Source organism: Aulostomus chinensis, chromosome 19 (assembly GCF_037954235.1).
Source record: "Aulostomus chinensis isolate RoL2024-O1b breed Wild chromosome 19, RoL_Achi_v1.0, whole genome shotgun sequence".
In the NCBI taxonomy this organism is placed as follows: Eukaryota; Metazoa; Chordata; class Actinopteri; order Syngnathiformes; family Aulostomidae; genus Aulostomus; species Aulostomus chinensis.
The window spans coordinates 9,525,172-9,546,222 of NC_141338.1; the positions used below are offsets into that span (position 1 = coordinate 9,525,172).

The 21,051-nt window shown below is 41.7% G+C and overlaps 1 protein-coding gene across 6 annotated transcripts; it reads left to right on the plus strand.

The window, feature by feature from the left end:
• The first annotated feature begins 3,431 nt into the window (after positions 1-3,431).
• On the plus strand, positions 3,432-20,864 carry golga2 (golgin A2). Of its 6 annotated transcripts, XM_086187133.1 has the most exons (29): positions 3,435-3,497; positions 4,757-4,897; positions 6,656-6,724; positions 7,591-7,743; positions 8,044-8,090; positions 8,562-8,625; positions 9,682-9,741; positions 10,731-10,811; positions 11,282-11,320; positions 11,430-11,492; positions 11,833-11,926; positions 12,050-12,156; positions 12,343-12,401; positions 12,523-12,664; positions 12,837-12,926; positions 13,430-13,537; positions 13,638-13,725; positions 14,129-14,271; positions 14,385-14,603; positions 14,815-14,928; positions 15,131-15,355; positions 15,604-15,703; positions 16,012-16,103; positions 16,376-16,616; positions 16,702-16,863; positions 16,951-17,057; positions 17,199-17,391; positions 17,495-17,767; positions 19,792-20,864. In XM_086187133.1, the coding sequence occupies exons 1-28, from the start codon at positions 3,450-3,452 to the stop codon at positions 17,761-17,763; spliced, it is 3,318 nt and encodes a 1,105-aa protein (XP_086043259.1). In that variant the 5' UTR covers positions 3,435-3,449; the 3' UTR covers positions 17,764-17,767; positions 19,792-20,864. The 6 variants fall into 6 exon arrangements, with proteins under 6 accessions (XP_086043260.1, XP_086043259.1, XP_086043258.1 ...); XM_086187134.1 differs by lacking the exon at positions 19,792-20,864 and having other exon boundaries at positions 3,432-3,497; positions 17,498-19,672; XM_086187132.1 differs by lacking the exon at positions 19,792-20,864 and having other exon boundaries at positions 17,495-19,672.
• Positions 20,865-21,051: the final 187 nt, after the last annotated feature.

A 21,051-nucleotide genomic window follows, 5' to 3' on the forward strand; every position in this document is an offset into this window, starting at 1 on the left:
CACATTATATATGGTTGGAATTCGTAAGTCTTTTTGAGATAGGCTCCATATGCATGGCATTAACATGTTTTATCATGCTTTTGTCTCGACATGAGCAACTGTGTGACTTTTGTATTGGTTTCATGAATAAGGATGACTCACTACAATGACTAAGAAGTAAAAACTGTGCAATTGGATGAATAGGACAAAGTGTTGCATCAGATGTACTGCATTTTCTGAATGTTACATCAGTACATTCACAATCCTGTAATTATTATACAATAATAATCGATTTTGGCTGGGTTATGCCCATGTAAGAATTCAATGGTTTGTTCATAAACTGATATTGATGTGGTCTACCAAATATGCTTTTACATTCTGCTTGACACAGTATACAAGCTAAAATCATATATTTATTTCTACATACACTCTCCAAAAGGTCCAAATAGGTCAAGGTTACATAACTCACAGTAGCCATACTACAGTCAGTCATACAGGCCCAGTCCAGGGAATGTCTGACTGTGAGATATGTAACAAATATTGTGGCTATATTTATAGTCATGTGTGTTGACCTGCAGTGCATTTTCCACTGATACAAACAATACTTTTCATCTGTAGCCGCAGATCACAACAGATTATTCCACATATAAACCTAGTCATTCTTATTATCTTCATGTGATCTGTAAGGTCAGATAATTTATCAGTTTATTACAGTGAAAAATAAAATCACTCACGTAAAAAAAAAACTTTTTCATGAAACCTGCTTTTTCTTTTAGAATCAATAGATAACTTAAAACTATTACAGAGATTTATGTTACTCTGGCAACATTAAAGATAGATTGGTTCAACAATTCACTTGACATAAATCTATTTTTCCAGGGAATTTCAATACCATGAAGTCAAAAAGGGTTTTAAGTCAGCAAAACTTTTATGGTGTACAGTAGTTCGGGGCGACACGGTGGTGCAGGGATTTGCACTGTCGCCTCACACCAAAAAGGTTCCAGGTTTGAACCAGGCACGAGGTCTTTCTGTGTGGAGTTTGCATGTTCTCCCTATGCCTCCATCCATTTTCTACTGCTTATCCTGTTGAAAGTCGCAGGGGGGTTTTAGCATATCCCAGCAGCCTTCAGGCGAGAGGCCAGGTCGCCAGTCCATGGCAGGGCTAACATATAGAGACAGACAACCATTCCCACTCACAGTCACACCTACGGTCAATTTAGAGTATCAATCAGCCTCGTCCCCTCTTGATGTCTTTGGACTGTGGGAGGAAGCAGGAGTACCAGAGAGAACCCACACAGGAACAGGGAGAACATGGAGACTCACACAGAGAGATCCAATGCACAAGGCCAGAACCTTCTTGCTGTGAGGTGACAGTGCTAACCACTGCACCACTGTACCGCCCAGTTTAGGTGATAGATTAGACAAATGGTGGATCCTCGATCCCCTGTTGCAGCCATGTTTACTAGCCAGGAGTTTCTTTTCATCCTCATTAAACTTTAGTAAAAATTAACTTTAGTAATTTATAATATTGATCCAGGACACAAACATTCCATGATCAAGCGTTTACTTGTCTAAACCTAACCAGAACTCAAATGTTGTGTTTAATCTTACACAATAAACTCTATTTTTATACGTAGATAGACTTTTAATTTTTTGTGTTTTTGCCACTCATCCATGATTTAATTCAGACTCTGATCTCTGTGTCATCAAATATTAATGGAGGACCATTTGGGTCATGAGCATTCTCAGCCTTATCATAAAGGGCAGTTTGGCGCCTGATCCAAAGATAGCAGTTAAGACAACCTCAAGGCTGTTTTTGTACAGTAATATCTGCTAAGCATCAAACACGAGTAAACCAAATCAGGTTCCATTGCCCTCAAAGCATTTGTAGTTGTTTGTCTGTAAGTGGTAATCAGTGATACCAATAGATGCTATGCACCCATTTTAAGTAGTCTAATATTAGTGATAGTAAGTGAGCATGAGCCCACTGATCAGGGCTCTTAATTCTTGTCCATGTCCTTAGCTGGAGATAGAACTGGATCTGACTGCCTTGGAATGCCAAAATTTGGTGACGGGTGGTGTTTCGAAATTAGAATCTTGGAGCTGGTACCTGTTAGACTTATGTGTTCTCTGCGGAATTCACCCTAGTGTCCTGCTTACACCTAGACCTAGGTCTGCCCAAAGTGGGACACAAGGAAAAATAAATAAATAAATACATACAGTAAATGTTAAGAGGAGGCTTAATAAAAAAAAAGGCTTAACAAAAAAAAAAGTCAATCATTTTTTTTGAGGTACAGTTGTTCTTTGAATATATAAGATTCCTAATCATTTATATATTCCATCCATCCATCCATTTTCTATACTGCTCATCGGTTAAGTGTCGTGGAGGGCCTGGAGCCTGTCCATTGCAGGGCCATCAGGAGCAATTAGGGGCTTAGTATCTTGGTCAAGGATGCTTGGACACCTGGGGAAGTGAGGATTGATGGCTGTGTAGCAACCCTTCGGTTGCTACACAGCCATGCTACCTCTGAGCCATGCCAATGTATATGTGTGTGTGTGTGTGTGTGTGTGTGTGTGTGTGTGTGTGTGTGTGTGTGTGTGTGTGTGTGTGTGTGTGTGTGTGTGTCTGTATAATTTGATCAGGCTGTAGTGTGACTCTTTAGTGTAGGATGTCAGTTTGGCATGAGTGCATGAGTGAATTAAGATGAGATAGAGGGCATTTTAAAAGCTATCATCATGCATGTTCTTGATCACCCACATCAAGCCAGCCATGGTCTGTCAGACCATGCAGGATGATCAGTATGCGACAAATAAGCATGTACGCATGTACACATTAAGCATCTATATGTATGTTTCCTACAACAATGATCCATCCGTCCATTTTCTTCCGCTTATCCTTTTAAGGGTTGCGGGGGGGGGGGGGGCTGGAGCCTATCCCACCAGCTTTCAGCAAGAGGGAGGGTTCACCCTGGACAGGTCAGTAGTTCATCGCAGGGCCAAAACATATAGACAGACAACCATTCACACTCACAGCCACACCTACGGTCAGTTTTGAGTATCCAATTAGCCAAGTCCCCTCTTGATGTCCTTGGACAGTGGGAGGAAGCTGGAGTATCTGGAAAGAACCCATGCAGGCACAGGGAGAACACACACACACACACACAGAAAGACCTACAACAAAGATACAGACAGAAAATCTGTTTTATCATAAGTTGGATCCACCTGTTCTTAGGGAAAGAAAGAAACTCAGTTCAAATAAAGACAGGAATGACGCCCAACATGTTTAAGGCGTTTTATTCATGGCAAAGTAGCTCGAGGATTTGTGAGGTTTCAGAAAAATGTCAGAATATATTAATTTTGTTTCCAATATGGACCACAGGAACCGGGACTTGGCGCCCTCTATTGGCAGAGACACCAGCAGTCTCCAAACTGATGACGTGGTTCGGTCCGTTGACCATCTGAGCAGCAGGATGGCCGACCAAAGCAGGCAAATAAAACTCGCCGCAGCCAAGAAAAAGGTAAACTCTTTAAATTTGTATCCATTAAAATTCTCTGGAAGCAGTAGTTCTGTATTTCTACCAAGGGATTATATGTTTTCTCATAGTAACAATTAGGGAGCAGGGGTAGTGTCATTACACGTCGTCCGACCTCTGTGCTGTCGCTTGGCCCGCCTCTCTTGCTCCTCTTGAGGCTTCAATGCTCCGTAGACACCGGGGCTCCTTTAAGGCCTTTGCTGATAACATTAACTTTCTCAGATTATGAAAACTGTTTCAGTTATTTGGGCTTTTATACCACTTGGGTAGTAAGTGATTAACTGAACTGGCTTTTTCCGTTGTCTTCACGTCGCATTTAGTTGACTAAATCTGAGTATTAGCTAACGTGCTAACTAATGTAAGTTAGCAAACTAGCTAACTAATGATTAATTAGCGATGCAAGAGTGTTAACTGTGACACACCACTTGGACAGCTCTCTGGGTTGTCTTCCAGACGCCTTGATAATCTGAGAGGGTGGAAAAGACATCACAATTACAAAACAAACACCGTGGAAGCATTGTAGCATAGTTGGCTGGTTAGAATGACGGGGACTGTTTTGACAGCTGACACCCCTCTTCCCTGTCCTGCTGAGTGCTTTAGCTAACGTTAGGTGCCAGAAAGATGGCCTATCAGCTCTGAAATATTCGCTTCATGGCAGCTTTTCCCCAACTATCGATAATAGTATGTGGTTACATTTATTCAGTTGAAATTTCACCTCGATTCTACTGCATTATTCTCAAAATCGGGCGAATGTTTCCTGATCCAAGTCCCACTGGTCTCCGACGACAACTGCTTCCAGGGCCGATACAGAGACGCATTCAGACAGGGGAAGGTGTGTTCACATGCCAGTTCACATATATGGATCCTTAGAGTTGTTATCACAACAACTCCGTTTGCTAACTTTGGACAATTAATCATTAAAATGATTATTTGAATAAGGAAAGTTGGACGTGATAGCCAATGTCTTTTTGGCAGGTTCTCAGGCTGTGCATTTGAAACCTGATCATTTCCTGGAGTGGGTGGTGAATTGTTTGAGACTGGCATCAGTGCTGTGCATTCCTGCTTTCCATCAGTCACAACTTCTTTATGTCAGTTAACCTGCCAGGACCTTTCTTCTAATGACTCTGTTAAAGCATATTTGGTTTAATATTGGGAGATGGGGTGGGGGGATTTGTTTGATTGACTAGGAATTATAAAATTATTTTACACACATCTACATTTTCTGCTTCTCTCGTGTTGCTCAGCTGAAGGAGTTTCAGCAGAAGAGCTCCCCTGCTTCTGGAGGAGGGGAAAGGGGAGGAGGAGGTGGTGGGGCCGGGGCCAAGAAGAAGAGGAAGGTGAAGGGACTTGATGCACCTTCTACAGACAGAAACTCTCCAGATAATGTAAGTTGTGCTCATTTATCTGTCTTCCTGTGTTTGTTGGCCTAACAACAGTTTTTGTCTTTGTTACATCTGGTTTCAAAGTAGTTGGATGTGTCCCTTATGAAATAAAATTAAAATTACCATACAAGTTTTATTTCATTATAAAAAGTCATTGTGCAATTCGACATCTACAAATTGACTGATGTTTTCAGAGATACATTAATGTTATTTAAATAGTACATACTTAAAGCATTTGGTCCTTGCCTTTTTATGCCCAAATGAAATAATTTTATGTGGCCTGCTTGGTTCATTTGCCATAATACAAAATCCAATGAATTACTGTCAGGTCTCCAGAATGTTCTGAAGCACCATGTCTGTGAACATATATCATCTGTTTTATCTAGAAGAAGGATATGTGCTCAACAGATAGAGATAGTTTTACACCAACTGCAGGCGAGCAGGGGCGGGTCAGAAGATGGATAATGATCTGTGAATGTGCACAATTGTACAAATTTATGAAGGTCTTACGTCAGAAGAGGAACTTTAGTGAATGCCAGTTTATTTGCCAGCATCAGTCAATACTGATATGTGGATTGTACATCAGTACATGAAATTATGCATTTTAAGAAGTTTTTCTTTTTTGTAGATGATCACATTTGGATATCGCTTTAGGTTTTTTTCTTTCCTACAAATCTGTGTGTATTGGGTAATATTCAATGACTTTGAGGGAGCTTTTCTGTTTATAAAAAGGCATTTCATGCATATATTTGATAGGTTTTCATAAAGGATCACTATAATGGGTAGCATCCCCCTCTTTTTTCTATTATTAGCTTCCTGCTTTGTACTTTATGCTTTGTTCCACATCACAGAATGTGGACAGATATGTTTTTTTTATTCACATTAATAAACGACCAGCTTGAAGCCTTGATTAATTATTCAAGAACATTACAATCTAGATTTGTCTGAATGAGGGATAATAATTTTGTCGTAACACTGTTATAGTTAAGGTGTGTGAAAGGTGCTGCTCGTCACCACTGTAATATTTAAATATCAAGAGCTTTGTATGTCTGTTTGTTCAATTTTACTGCTCCAATAAGCATGTTGAGACTGTAACTGAAGACACACATTGAAGCATGTGACTCCAGCACACAGCTCTCACACAGCAGTAGCATTCAGGTCAGTTTTCCACATGTTGGTCAGTAGGTTTCTAAGCCTGACTGGAATTCGGGTTGGTTAGAACTTGAGATCTTGCTCTGGGTCTGGTTGTTTATTTTGATCTGAGTTTAATGCAGCAAGGCTGGCTGTGATAATAGATGTTTGAAGCCGGATAAGGTTGAAATCTGAAGGTGATGCCAGGAAAAACGACTAGCCTCAAGTTGACGAGTCAGTGCATTTTCTCAGCCGTTAAAGTAGAGGATACATCTAAATTGGAATTTTGTACTTCGGTGAAGATGTGAGCAAAACATGCAATGACTTGGCACAGGTTAATGAAGAAAGTCTGTGCCAGTTTGTTATGCTGAAGCAAATAAGTTGTAGTGCAGGAGTTTGTCAATTCTATTATGTGTTGAATAAAAGGCTGTATGAAAATGAACATGGTATTTATTGACCAGGCGAACTAGTCTGTGTTTTCCACATTACCTTTTCTTCTCTTAGACCACTCCTGAATGCTTTTAACAGACACTTCTCTGCACTTATGTCTATATCTTTCTTTTCGTCATTATTTTTTAAAATTGTTGTCTCTCCTTTCACATCTCTCTTACCCTCTCCTCTTTTCTGTAGTTTGACAATATTCTGAAAGCACTTAGTCAAAGCAATGGAGTAGTCCTACCTCCATATGGCAACAGCCAGGTGAGCTTCTGTCTCTCTCTCTTTCCTTCCTTCCTTTCTTTTTTCCCCACCTCTGTCACTACCTTCATATTTTCTTTCTCTGGATCCGACAATTGTAAATAGTTGCCCCCTCGCATGTTATTTGATATTGTGCAGTTCGCTTTCCCATCGCTCTCTCTCTCACATGAAGTGCACCTATTGTTTGTCTGTGCCAGCCTAGAAAGCATGACACTGGTCTGAGTTCAAATTCTTGTATCACTGTTGCACTCTTTATACCCACATCAAGGGAATGCTTTAAAGGTTGAGCAGAGAGAAGGCTAGACAGATCTGCTTCTGGGTTTTTAACACTGTTATTGGAGATCTTGTAGGGTTCAGTATCTTACATTGGTTTAATGGAGTCCAGTGGTTGGCATGAGTCTCAGTAAATGCATGGCTATGATATATACACTTGGGTGCATATTGCAGGCATGAAATATATGTGTATGTTATTTATGTGCACGCTTTAACGTGTTATTGTTCTGGTGTTGCTTGCATGGGGATAAAAGTCACACTGAGAAGTTCTTTGAGTACTTCACATTTTAGCAGTTGTGCATGGTACCACATCAAGTAACAGTTCACATTAAATTCCTTTTTAAAGCTATTTTAACATCAACATAAATCAAAATAAATCCCTCTAGTTTCTTACAACATTCTCTGAACCGTTAATACCATCACTCCAAGTTAGTACAGGTATTTGTGTATTTCAGAGCATGTACGTTAAGTCTTGGACATAGTTTTGGTCTTTCTTTTGCTTCCTCATCATAACAGCTCTTTTGTTTGGCTTTAAATCAGTGTGTGCATTTTGTGTGTGTGTGTGTGTGTGCATTTGTGTGTGTGTGTCACCTCAGACCTTTGCCGATGTGGAGACCAGGGGGTCTTCAGTTCCCCAGCTGACGGAGGATCCAAAGGGCGAGCTTGATCGCAGCTCACCTGTGTCTAACCCCGCTAGCGCTAATACTGCTACTAATCCCGAGTCTGTCAGTCACAACACTGACATGCAGGTGTGTGTCTCTCTCCCACTGTCTTCATTTCTTCCTCCCCGCCATCATGTTTTGTCTCTGCAAAGCTCGCTACTGTGCCCACATTATACCCTAGGTTATATAACTCTCAGGAGTCAGTTTCTGGTGTCTGAAACCAAATTCTGACACACATATACACACACACAGCTGCTTATTTTGTTTGTGGTGATGACTTTGTTCTCTCATCACATAACTTTCTTTTCAGATAATGTGTTTGATGGCCTCCTCATCTGAACTTTGTCATTTTCCCTTCCTCCTTCCCCCTTTCTTGTCATTTTTCAGGACTACCCTGATACCAATGGCAATGAGAGTATAACAGAAGAAAATAGGTATGTTATGTTGATGCAGTTATGTGGATATTTTTAGATTTCCTTGTATTTATACTGTTTCTATTCTTTTTCTCGTTTTCCTTTTTTTCCTCACGTCTGACTTATTTATTCATCTATCTATCTATCTATCTATCCATACATCTATCCATCTATCATGTTTTGCTGCTCTGTTTTTGCTATCCTTTCACTGCTGATTTACCCTATATGGGACTAAGAGAGGATTATCTTAATTTACTACTCTGCCACTCAGGCCTTATGTCATTCTATGGAATCATACTGCACACACAGATTATATATGTTGGCAGAATACTACACGTACAGTACATATGTCAACATTTTTTTGTATTGCAGTTTGAATGTAATAATGTGTTTTTTTCCTCTATCAACTTCTTGCACATACAGGCAGCTATATTAATCTTTGTGTGTGTGTGTGTGTGTGTGTGTGTGTGTGTGTGTGTGTGTGTTTTGCAGACCGCTGTCTTCCACAGAGAGTCTTCGACAGCTCTCGCAGCAACTGAACGGCCTGGTCTCTGAGGTCGGATTTTATGAGCTCCAGTGTCATCAAAACTCTCTTTGTCATAAGGTGTTAGGCTTTTAACGCTAAAACCAACCACCGAAGTGCAGCCTCAAATAGGATGCGTTGCTTCTATTTCTGGTCGGAGTACATTGAACGCATTCTCAAATTTGACAGTTGTCCCCAAGTGCTGCAGGCACATTGACAGCATCAACTGGTGCATCGCAGCAGCTTGATAGAGCTCCTCAGAGCTTGCTTTGGTTCTGCATAGTCAGGAGAACAAGAAGTACATTTTGGAGACAGTAAACAGTGACCTTTAATCTGGTATCCAAAAACTCTTCTAAAATGCGATGTAATAATTAGTAGAGAAAAGGATATCAGCATTGAAACAGCAGATGGATAAAACATCAATAGCACACCCCCTCCCCCCAAAAAAATAGCACCACAATTAATAAATGCAGGTTTTATCACCATTATTAAATTAATTGTCCATCTGTCATCTTCCACTACATCTCAGCTTGAAACTTGTCAAAACAGATTTGTTTTAATCAAGTGTATTTCTAATTTCCCTGTCTACAGACACAGTGTAATAAACCAAAAATAATTATGTTATTGCCTTTGGGATGTTATCTCCAAATAGTTTCTGCACACAAATACAGAATCTGTAGTTAAAAGACAAGACTTGTAGTCAGAATCGTATTTGCCAGTCATTCTGAGCTTACTTTGCTTCCATGCAGGCGAAGAAGCAACACTTTCGCTGAGCTGCAGTCTCACAAACCATCACTAGGCGACCGTTTAGTTTTTTACTTAATCTGCATTCATATCTAAACGTAAAACAATCCAGTTTTAAAAGTTGTCCCTCAACTCCAATTGTGTTTTTGCATCTTAAGTTGTTAATTGGACTGTAAATTAAAAATCCCCATGTACACCATGGCTAATGCCCTGAGTCATGACTGCTCTTCATGGCCGATGGGAAGATTGATCTATACAGTCTGTGTCTGGCTTTAAATCAAGAGAATTGCTGGGTTTGAATTTTAGAATATGAAGTGAAGTAATTTCGCACGTTTGTCATTGCAGTCATCGGCTGCATACGTGAATGGAGACAGTGCACCTTCTGGCAGTGAACGAGAACTGGAGGTGAGGTGGCTGGGTTCTTATTAAGAAAAAAAAGAAGTGCATTTGAAATCCAAGATACAAGTCAGCCATGTGGTTCTTGGTAATGTGGTGACTCAGTCTCCCTCCTGGAGATGTGCACGTTAACTAGGACTTCTCCAAGTATGGGAAGATTAAATAATGAGATACCCAACTGTGCACAAAGTAAAATGTAGTTTAACCAACTCAGCCCAGAATGGCCAGTCTTGGCAGTGCTTTATTTTGCGTCAGTGTGCTGTCACGTCTTTAACACCATCGGTGTAATGAAACCAGAACGCACCGTGACTCAGTGTTGGGATGACTGTTTGGCACAATTAAATAAACTACAATGAAATGTAGTGATGATTGAGTGTTGTAGGAGAGATAAAGTAACCTAGAAATACATGAGACCAGCACATTGAACACAGTTTTGATACCATCAGCAGTGGGCAGGGATGCCATGTGAGTGTTAGGATTTGAGAGCTTTTGCTTTATTCTGTTATACTGAAGTCATCCAACTTTAGTGCGCGTGCGTGTGTGTGTTCACGAGAAAGAGGAAGAATGTCAATATTTGAGTTAAATATTTACCTTATCAAATGAAACTGTCTTATGCTTAAACTCGGAAGATCTTGTTGAAATTTTTTTTTTTCCATGTGTAAATTGGACATTATTTAAAACATTTTGGAAACAATCGACAACAATGGCAGGTGCACTAATAAGTCTTATTTCCAATGCTGTGTTCTGCAGAAACTGTGGTCACGTGGTGCCTGTTCATTAGGCAAATGATACTAAATCGACCCCTTCACCTTCCAGTCGGTTTACTTATTCAGTTTAACCGTCATTACATGTGTTTTGCACTACTTGCTATTGTTTACCTCCATGTAAATAATTCACATTTGAATTTTTCTCCTCCCCCTGTGTGTCCTTTGTTTGTCTTTTGCCACCCACACTATTTTTTTCCCTCCCTTTCCCGGATGCATGTGTGCACGTGATAGAGTCGGAACCAGGAGCTGACTGCCGCCCTGGAGTCCACCAACCTAACAAACTCTCAGCTCAATACCAAGCTTGACCAGCTGGTAAGAAGCTGCGTGTGTGTGTATGTGCGGGTGCGCGCATAATTGTGATTGGAGTAACACCTCTTCAGCTCACTCACAATTCCCACATCTGTGCTCATACTGCATGTGTTCTGCATGTCATCTTTTGTTACCACGTTCATTTTTTAAAAATTCTTCTTTGAATTAGGTTGGATGAATTATCGTTCCGCAGAACACACTTGTAGCACCAAGGAGCTATTTGTTTGAACACTCCAGATAGAGTCTTTGTAACCTGGTAGTAGATCTCTATTCGAGCACACTAATAGCAATGAGGTCAAAGGTTAACCTAACAAATCAAACCTGTCCCTGTCCTCTGGCATGCAGTTGTTTTTGTTTCGCCAAATGTTTGGCATGTGTTATTGGGCAAGGGTGAAGCTGTGTACTACTGCAGTGGTGATGAAATAAAGTTAGATCTTTGCATAACTCTAATTGATATTCTTTTGGTCTTGCAGGCACAGCAATCTCAGGAGCTCACAGATCAACTGCAGAAGGTAAGCAGCTTTTTCCCACTGTTTGCTGGACTATCTGTTCCTTCCTTGTCCCCCCCCCCTTTTTTTTTTGCTTCTTTTCTTGTTATTCACGAAGTTTTTACTCCTTCAGGAGCGAAAAGAATTTGAACAACGATTTTCAAAAGAGCAGGGAGCCATGCGGGAGCAATTACAGGTATCCTCTCATGCCCAAACACATCAATTAATAGTTTTAAATATTTCTGATGTTGATTCGTGACAGGAAAAACACATGTAAAAGTGATCATTATGCTGTCATGTCAGAGGGTAAAATAGATGTAAATTTGGTCCAAAAACAGACCGTCCCCACTCCAACCCTACATAACTCAGCCTGACAAGCAGGTATTACCACCATGTGGTTCCCCCAGCTTCACTGAACATAATTACTTGATAGAGAGTTGTATTTAGTCAGTCTTGTGACTAAATGACGGCTTTGATGTAACATCAGTGGACAGAATCACATGAAAAGCTGCGCTCTCTATTGGTTCTCTCCCAAGGTTCACATCCAGACCATTGGCATACTGGTATCGGAGAAATCAGAGCTACAGACAGCACTACAATACACACAACAGGCTGCACGGCAGAAAACCGGTGGGTGTGCTCTCTAATTTGTGTTGCAAAGACTTAGGATATATGTTTTGGCAGGTCCTTGCTGTTACGGTAGATAAATAATTGTTTGTGTATATGTGTGTCTGGATGTCTTTGTGTGACCAGCTGAGGCAGAGGAACTGAATAACCGCTTACAGGCAACCAAGCAAAGAGTGTCGGAGCTGGAGAGAACTCTTTCCTCCGTCTCAGCACAGCAGAAACAGTTTGAAAAGGTAACAGGCATTGCAGTCACACCCCTACAACGAGAAACCAGTGAGACATAAGCAGCAGGAGCAATATACAGCACATAGTATCTCACCAACAGCTGCATGCATTTACTGACATTAATTTCTATTTTGATATGTCTGGCCGATTTTGTTTCTTTTCTATACTGTGGTAAATGTTTGTTTTGCCTACAGCACAACAAAGAGCTTGAAAAAGAGAGAGACACCCTGAGGCTCGAGGTATTCAGACAAAAGTGAGTTCCTTTATTGAGGCATGCACAAGAAGCTGCATTTCACTACCATTGAAGTGTAATCGTACTTGTAGAATCTGGCAGGTTAAGGTGGTGAACAATGGCTGCACGTGTTTATTTACAGTAATGTGAGTGAGGAGTCTAAACAGCAGAGCTCGGAGCTGTCGGAGCAGTTAAAGCTGAGCGCGCAGGAGAATTCTGCGATGAGGCTGGAGGTGGAAGATCTTCGTAAGAGACTTGAGATTGCAGACCTCATGTTGCAACAGGTAATTTAAAACACAGGCACACCAGCATGTCCATAAAAATTAAATTCAGTATTTGTTCCACCAATAATTAAAAGCAGTGGGTCAACTGCACAGACTACATAAACTTATCTAGATGTGCGTTTGCCTCTACTTACATTCATTTCTCTGGTTCTGCTTGTGTTTATTGGTGCAGTACTCCAGTCAGACGGATCCCACCAGCACCAACCAGCAGATCCAGTTACTGCTGGAAGAGAAGCAGCAGCTGGATGTGCACAATCAACAGGTTCGTGTGCAAGGTCTTCACTGTTATTAACCCCACCAGCATGTCGAGGTGATGTTAGATGTTCAAATTGTTGTCTTAGTAAAATACATGTAAACACACAAGTCCAACTGAAACGGTACATTTCCAAGTCAGACAAACATACCTACATAATGTCATTAGCAATTGATGCTGCTCAAGTTCCAAGGGTCCCACCCCTGTGTATAACTTGGACCATCATTGTGGGTGCTTGGGCAAAACTACGCATTTCTGGACTAATGAGACCAACTTTATACTGTCTGAACTTAAGGATTTGTCTGGTTTCCTCTAAATAATCTATAAATAAAAGCCTGCCATTCAGCAGCTCACCGCTGGTTAACTGGTTTTGGTATGTGACCGAAAACATGAATCAGAAAAATGTCTGCCTACCTACCTCTTAATCTCAAATGACCAGACATTGATTCAGTTAAGAACTGGGAACCCAAGGTGTTAATACTAGCAATCCCTCTGTGTTTGGGACACTGTAGTTGATGGAGTCAATGGCCCAGCTGAAGACCGAGAGAGACTGCTATGCAGAGCAGATCCAGGAGGAGGGCCGTGTATGGAAGGACAAAACAGAACAACTGCTCACACAGGTACAATACAAGAGGGAGACGTGGCTGGTGGTCATCTGGCTTTGGGGTTCAAAGAAGTGACTTCTTTTTTTTTTTTTGTAAATGTGTGTTTGTCTCGCAGGTGTCATTAGTTGCAGAGGAGAGGGACAAAAACATCAACCGAGTCCAAGAGCTGGAGGCCAGCATCACTGAGCTCAGAAATGCTGCAGGTAACAGATTTACCTTGCCCTTCTCTTCCTCAGGTGGTTTCTCAATGTGAGGGACACCTTTGGTCTATAGGCTGTCTGATTGATTATCTGAACATAATGAGACACACTGACATTGAGCCTTGATTGTGCAAGCAAACTGATGCTTTACAGTCATCCAGAGACTGGAGTGGAAACAATCGGTGGAGAAATGTAATGTTCGTCATTTAAAGGCGGTAAAAGCCAGAATAATGTGTTTACTAATTGCGAATTCCTCAAAGTACTTGCGCTTTATTAAGTGTATTATTTAGTGTTCTGTATGAACAGCAGGTTTCTTATAGACCTACACCAGTGGCATCGCTGTTGTTGTCCTCTGCAGCAAAATTTTAAGTCTTCTTAACTCTGATCCTCTTTTTGTCTCTTCCAGCATTATTGTCCCAGGAGAAAGAGGCTCAGAGTGACGCAGAGCCTCAGTCCTCAGGGCCGTCAGATGCTGAAATCGCTCTGCAGGAGTCACTCAATACTCTACAACAAGAGAAAGACAGTATTTTTGCACAGTACCAGTCACAGGTATGCATACATATGCCTGAACAATCCTAATCACAAGTATCTGGGTTTATAAAGAAAGCAACGTCCATTCACTGAACATGTCTAACAATCAGCCTTGGTGATATTTCCTCTAGCTGCGAGATAACGAGCAGCTGAGCCGCCTGTGTGCTGAGCAGGAGGCGCGTCTGGGGGAACTGGAGCGGCAGGTGGAGAGTCAGGCCCAGGAGGGAGAGGACCGTCGGCGCATGTTGGAGGACGTTCAGTCAGACAAGGCCACCATTAGCCGCGCTCTCACCCAGAACCGGACACTGAAGGACCAGCTGGCTGAGCTGCAGAATGGTTTTGTCAAACTGGTGAGGCTGAAAAACTCTGTGTTCATTTGGCCTCTGGTATTGGAATGATTTAAAAGCTTTTTTTTTTTTTTTAACGGGCAAACTTTTCCTAGAGCAGTGATCCAAGAATTTCCCTAAATAGATTTAGTCGATCGCTATTGCACTGTTTATTAAGTATTCACATAAAGGGTGAACGCACTGCACCTCATTTGTCATTTCATCGTTTATACAGACAAATGAAAACATGGAGCTTACCACCGCCATTCAGTCAGAGCAACATGTGAAAAAAGAGCTGGCTCGCAGGATGGGTGAATTACAAGAGGAGCTGCATAACGTGAAGGAAGAGGTACAGTCTGACTGCTGGTTGGATAGTACATATACAGAATGAAATTTTCTCAGGTGTGGATTTTAAGTGGTATTTCACCCCTTCTTGATGAGTCCAGAAAGCCCTCGCCTTCTATGCTGCAGGAAACCAAAGCATTTAGTAGGTTTTGCCATGTTATATAATCCTGTTTTAAAGTACCGCCCCCCCTTTATTCTCCCTCCAGATGGAATTGAAATGTAAGGAGTTTCAAGGTGTGATGGAGCAGAGGGATCAGGTAGTAGCCCACCTGCAGCAGTACTGTGCCGGCTACCAGTCCCTGGTAACAGAGAGGGAACAGCTCCATCAGCAGTATTTTCAGCAGACCCAGCTCATGGACCGGCTGCAGCATGATGAAACCCAGGGCCGCATGCAGCTGGAGATCAGTCAGAACCAGCTCAAACAAGCACAGGTACGTACGTCCGGAGCGGAGCTATTGGACCTTGGCAGGGAAATCCAGCGCGTCTCTTTTAGGACCCTGGTGATGCTCACCTCACAAATATATGATCTTCTTAAAATGGAATAACAGTGAACTGGCTCTCCAGTGATAGATGACACAAAGCTAATGATTCAGTGACAATAGAGATATGATCCATCGGACAAATTTCCTGTCTTTTTTTGGGATGTGTTTTATAATTTTCTCCTTGTGTTCCCCGACAGGAGCATTTGGAGCAGGTAGTTAGGGATAATGAGCATTTAAAGGCTGAAGTGAAGGAGCTGATCAACAGCTCAGTCCTTGCCACGTCGCTCAGAGACCAAGGTAACATTGTCATTGCCCCCAGTGCTTATATGTTGTAATTATCAATGTTTCTTCACTTAGATTTCTCCTCTTGAAATTTAGCGCTAATTTAGCGTAAACCAAATTTTCACCAATGTAACTGCTTTCTTTTTCACACGGTTTTGGAATAATTAGAGACATACAGCAACAGCAGGCAAAACAGTTATTTCTGCTGTTACTTTGATACTTGCACAATTGGTATAGAATGTTAAATTTTTATTTTTTTTTTAAATCGCCCAAAAAGGAAAAAAAGAATTATTAGATAATGAATTTGTTGGGATGTTGTTTAGGAGATGGAGTGGAAAGCCAGTCGTTGCAAGAGAGCCAAAAGGAATCCTCCTCCATAATTATCCCGGAAGACTTCGAGAACCACAAAGAGATGGTGAGAGGGATGACGAATGTTTCTCCTAAAATAATAATGATGATGATGTGTTAAAGTCGGCCTGTCAATCCGTCTTGTGAGCTTTTATTTAGCGATCACTAGTCAAAACAACTGGGTTTTACTGTATGTTGTTGTTTCTGAGTAATTAGCGAGTTTTACTCACATCCTATTGAGTATTTGACAGGAGGTTGAAAGCGCTAACGTGAGATAGATTTACTATTCCGACTCAAGCGTTACCATCGTTTGATCCCCCTCTTGCTGCCTCCCTTCAGGAGGAATTCATCCGGGGAGCTTTGGCTCATTTGGAGTCAGAGAGAGACGAGGCTCGGAGGCAACTGGCGGAGGAGCACAGGCTCCACATGGCAGCCAGGCACCAGGCGGCCGTGGCCCTCAGCCTGGAGCAGCAACACCACAGCCACAAAGCTGTTCATGACCATCACCACGAGCATGATCACTCTCACAATCACTCTCAGGGCCAACATAGTCACTGTGAACACAGTCACGAACATTCAGGTGAGACAATCTCCTGGGTACTACAAAGTCTTCTTTTATATGCAAGTGTGTGACACATGTAAAGCGTATTCTCTGTCCTGCCCAGATGGAGGTGTGCCAGTGGAAGTTCACCAAGCTCTTCAGACTGCCATGGAGAAGCTCCAGCAGCGTTTTACCTCCCTCATGCAAGAGAAAGCTGACCTGAAGGAGCGTGTGGAGGAGCTGGAGCACCGCTGCATCCAGCTGTCTGGAGAGACCGACACTATAGGTGTGGTAATTGATGTTTGTACAAGATTGTTGTACAGGGGAGTTTCGATAAACGTGTCTCAAGCGTTCCTGTCGTCATGTGTTTCAGGAGAGTACATAGCCCTGTACCAGAGTCAACGGGCCATCATGAAGCAGAAGCACCAGGAGAAGGAGCAGTACATCAGCCTGCTGGCTCAGGACAAAGAGGAGATGAAGGTAAATGAATGAACCCATGAAAACTTTTATAGAAATCATAATCAACAACAAACCTTTACCCTTCCAAGTGGCATTGTGAAACGTCGGGATTGATTCCTACTCCTGACTTTTCCCGGCTATTGCGCCTCCTCCCTCCATCAGGCCAAACTAGCCGAGCTGCAGGATCTGGTGATGAGGCTGGTGGCTGAGAGGAATGACTGGTACAGCCGATACACCGGGGCGGTAACCGGTGCGGGCACCGTGAACCCTGACCTGCTTCCTGTCGGGGAGGATCACATTCAGTCCGAACCCCAAACACACACGCACACAGAGCTTCACGCTGATGGCGGAGAAGGTACAGTAGGCTCGTAACTTCCACTCGCGCTCTTTTTGAGGAGCTGAAGTCTTAAAGGCCTCCTCTTCTATTCCATCACTCTTCTTCTCTTTCTTTGCTTCAGAAGCAATGGAGGTCATTCCACTGACTGAGCCCACCACCAGCCTGGAAGCCCCCTCATCACAGGCACTCTCCACCGGCTCAGGCGCAAATGACGCCAAGCCCCTGGTGCCCAAAGAGGACGGTACAGCCCGACAGATCATGCAGCTGCTCCAGGAGATCCAGAATCCTCAGGGAGCGCCACGATCACCCCCCTTCCTCGGGGAGAACCCCTGCATCCCCTTCTTCTACCGGCCCGACGAACAGGATGAAGTCAAGATCCTGGTGGTGTGAAGGGGTGTGTGTGTGTGAGTGTGTGTGTGTATGATATCTTGGACAAGTCTTGAAAGATGGGGAAAATAAAAACACGTGGGTTTACAGTGTTTGCTAATCATACTCACTGATATGAGAAACGCGGTTACATTTAAAGCCCCCTCCTCTGGTAACATGGGCATAAGGAATACGTTTTGTTGATTTTGATTTGTTGTTTTGTTTTTAGAATGAGGAGGGGCAAACACAATCCCAAATTTTAATCCCAAACCTCCCCCGCCATCCCCCATTTTACACATAAGTGCAATACTGTGGCCATATATTTTGTCCTCTCGCTCATACGGCACTTAAAGCGCTGCTTGAAAAATAGCAGCCTGATACCGTGCAACTGGGTTTTACACTATTTACTACTCACATGCCAAAAAACAAAACAAAAAAAAAGCAATCATCACTTTTGAATGTACTAACTGGAATATTTACCTGTCTATTTGTGTGATGTGGCGAGAGCTGATGATAGTGAAAAAAGGATCAGGGAAAGGAACGGATGGGTGGTCAGACAGAAGGGATCCAGATGAATTGTATGCCAAATAAAGGAACTTTCTAGTTACACGATGAGGCTCAGAAGGACGGAAGCAGGTCTCGCAGATGGGTACTGTTCCTAAAAACTACCTTCGCTCTACTTGTGTCTTTTTCTTCCCAACACTGAAGATAACTAATATGTGTATAGTCTGAATTGTTGATTTATGTGAAGCATTTGTGTTGTCAAACATACGTTTAGACTCACTGAGAATCTGTTGAGGGAAAGATGCAATTTAAAGACCCCACCCCCACGGAGGAAAAAAACTCCTCTTGCGACATTTATTATTATTTTTTTTATTTTCATTGTTACATCTTCAAAATGTTATCACGGTAATCGACATTTATTCTTTGAAAGGGCTCGCGGCATGCTTCCACATCTTTTCTGTGAGTTGTCAAGTTGCATCTGTTCTATTAAGAGTTTAGATATAAAGTTACACTCACTTTAAAGTGATACTTCATCCAAAAGATGTGGATTTCTTGTCATGCTGTTAAAGAGTGTTTTCTTGGGGTGCCATTGGCTTCAAGATAACTATTTGGGGCTAGCTCTCAGTATACTGGAGTGACAAAGAAGTATTTACATGCTTTGGGAGTATTTGAGAGGCAAAATACACTTCGTAGGTGAAGTGTCGCTTTAAGATGTTTCAAGTGGTGCAGGTGTTGTTTAATTGTCTCTTTGTCTGCATTTCGTGGCCTCGTCACCAACTCAAGTGACGCTCAGATGTTCCTCATCATGAACGGAGCCTCATCTTCTGTTTCACTGGAGACTCTGAGCTTCGGTGATGAGAAACTATCAATAAGAGCTTCTTATTTTCTGTTACGGTTCTGCTTGTAGCGCTGCATATCCTAGATGAGTCAATGCACATCCTTTTAAGACTGGATTGTCAGTGTGTGTGTGTGTGTGTGTGTGTGTGTGTGTGTGATCCAATCGGTTTCCTTCCTCAGCTGCGGTTGCATCCATTTTGTGTCTTTCAGAATATACGATTGCACTAAAAGGCTTCTCATTCAGCTCTGTCCTCAGTGAACGGTGTCGTTTCTACCACAGCCTCTCGCTTCTTCACAGGAAAAACGGGGATCCTATGAAGCCGCACTGTTGAGCTGAGGGTTCCATTTGAAGCAAACAAGTTTAAACGAACATCATTTTGTGTGTGTGTGTGTGTGTGTGTGTGTGTGTGTGTGTGTGTGTGTGTGTGTTACACTTTGAGGATGAATGAGCTGTGTAAATATCCTCAAAGACATGAAATAAATCTGATTAAAATGTTATTCATCGGGACCAATCAAAATTTGAGATGATGAACAACTCTTTCCTAAACTTGAGTACATTTTTTTTTGAGGGGGGGGGGGGGGTAGGTAAGATCCCAGAATAATTCCAGATGGAGACGAGAGATGCTCGAGTTCACAAATGTCGATTGCTTTCTTCAGTTCAGAACTCGATGCCTTTATAACACTAAAGCTGATTTTTTTTTCCCCATATAGGCGGAGCTTCATGAGGGTCTGGGACTTTAATGTGAAAGAACACAAAGATCCCACCGACTACTTTTGAGATCTCGAGTCTTTGAAATAGGATAAATGTTCATTAAATTATAACGTAGCACACGTCATATTTATCTGAAACAACTGGACAAGACAGTACATTGTAATCCATTTAAAGGAAGCAACACGTAATGAAATGCTATGTGGCAGCCATATTTTAAATTTCCTGACTTCTTTGCATCCTGTCACTTTCTGGGTTTCCAGGTGGATTGTTTGTGTTGGGAGAGGTCTCACCAAGATTATCAAATCATTTTTATTGTGATTTCTGGGGGCTTGTAAAAATGACACAATCTCGAATTCACTGTTAAATATGTAACGCGTGATTGAGAGCGATAGCGATGAAAGAGCATTTATTGTCTTTACTGTAAAAGAGGTGGTGTATATACTGTAACTGTGTAACATATTGTATATTCATGATGCCTGGTGTGTGTGAGGGGAGAAAGCTGGTGATGTGTGTCTGTCAGTAGAATTGGGACATTGGCGGTTACTGACTGGCTGTGATTTAATGCAAAGATTGACTAGATAAAAAAAGAGAGAAAATATTCTATTTATTTGGAATAAGTTAGTATGTCCACTAATCAGTTTTAATGTAAAATAGTAGTGAGTGGGGGTGAAATGAAGAATGCTTCAGAGAACTGATTGGTGGGAGGCCTGCTACTGACAGGAGCTTTCTTGATTTTTTTTTTTTTGTTTGTTTTGTTTTTCCCTCCTTGGGTAATAATTTCTCCTGAATTAAAATGATTGAGCAACTTGAACAAAGCGTGTGTGTGTGTGTGTGTGTGTGTAGGTGGGTTTTTCTGAATTTCTTCGTGTATTTGTTGAATGTTGCACTGAAGATACTTGCAGGGAAAGTTTAAGAGGCGGGAAGTGGCTCTTAACACTTAATTACTGAATTAAAAAATGTTCACACTGCTGGAATATGCTCTAAAGTATATTTGATATTTACAAAAAGTAAGCAATTACCTGGAATTGCTGAATTTGTAGGCCCTAATCCTGGCTGTTGACGCACGAATAATTAAAAAAAAAATGTATGTAACATTCCTCAAAATCCAAACAAAAATCACCTTAATTTCAAAAAGAATTACAAAATCCAGAACAATTTACTGTATGTGATCTTGTGGCCTTTCCCGGCCTAAGTGATAGAAAACATGTAACACGTTTAAAATTTAGCAGCTTCTTCTTCTTCTTTTTTTTTTAATTGCT

Coding starts and splice junctions, on each gene's coding strand:
- golga2 (XM_086187133.1), top strand. CDS start 3,450: ATGGCCGACCAAAGCAGGCAAATAAAACTCGCCGCAGCCAAGAAAAAG. Junction 14,929..15,130: donor TGCATAACGTGAAGGAAGAG/GTACAGTCTGAC, acceptor TTCTCCCTCCAG/ATGGAATTGAAATGTAAGGA. Junction 15,356..15,603: donor ACCAGCTCAAACAAGCACAG/GTACGTACGTCC, acceptor GTTCCCCGACAG/GAGCATTTGGAGCAGGTAGT.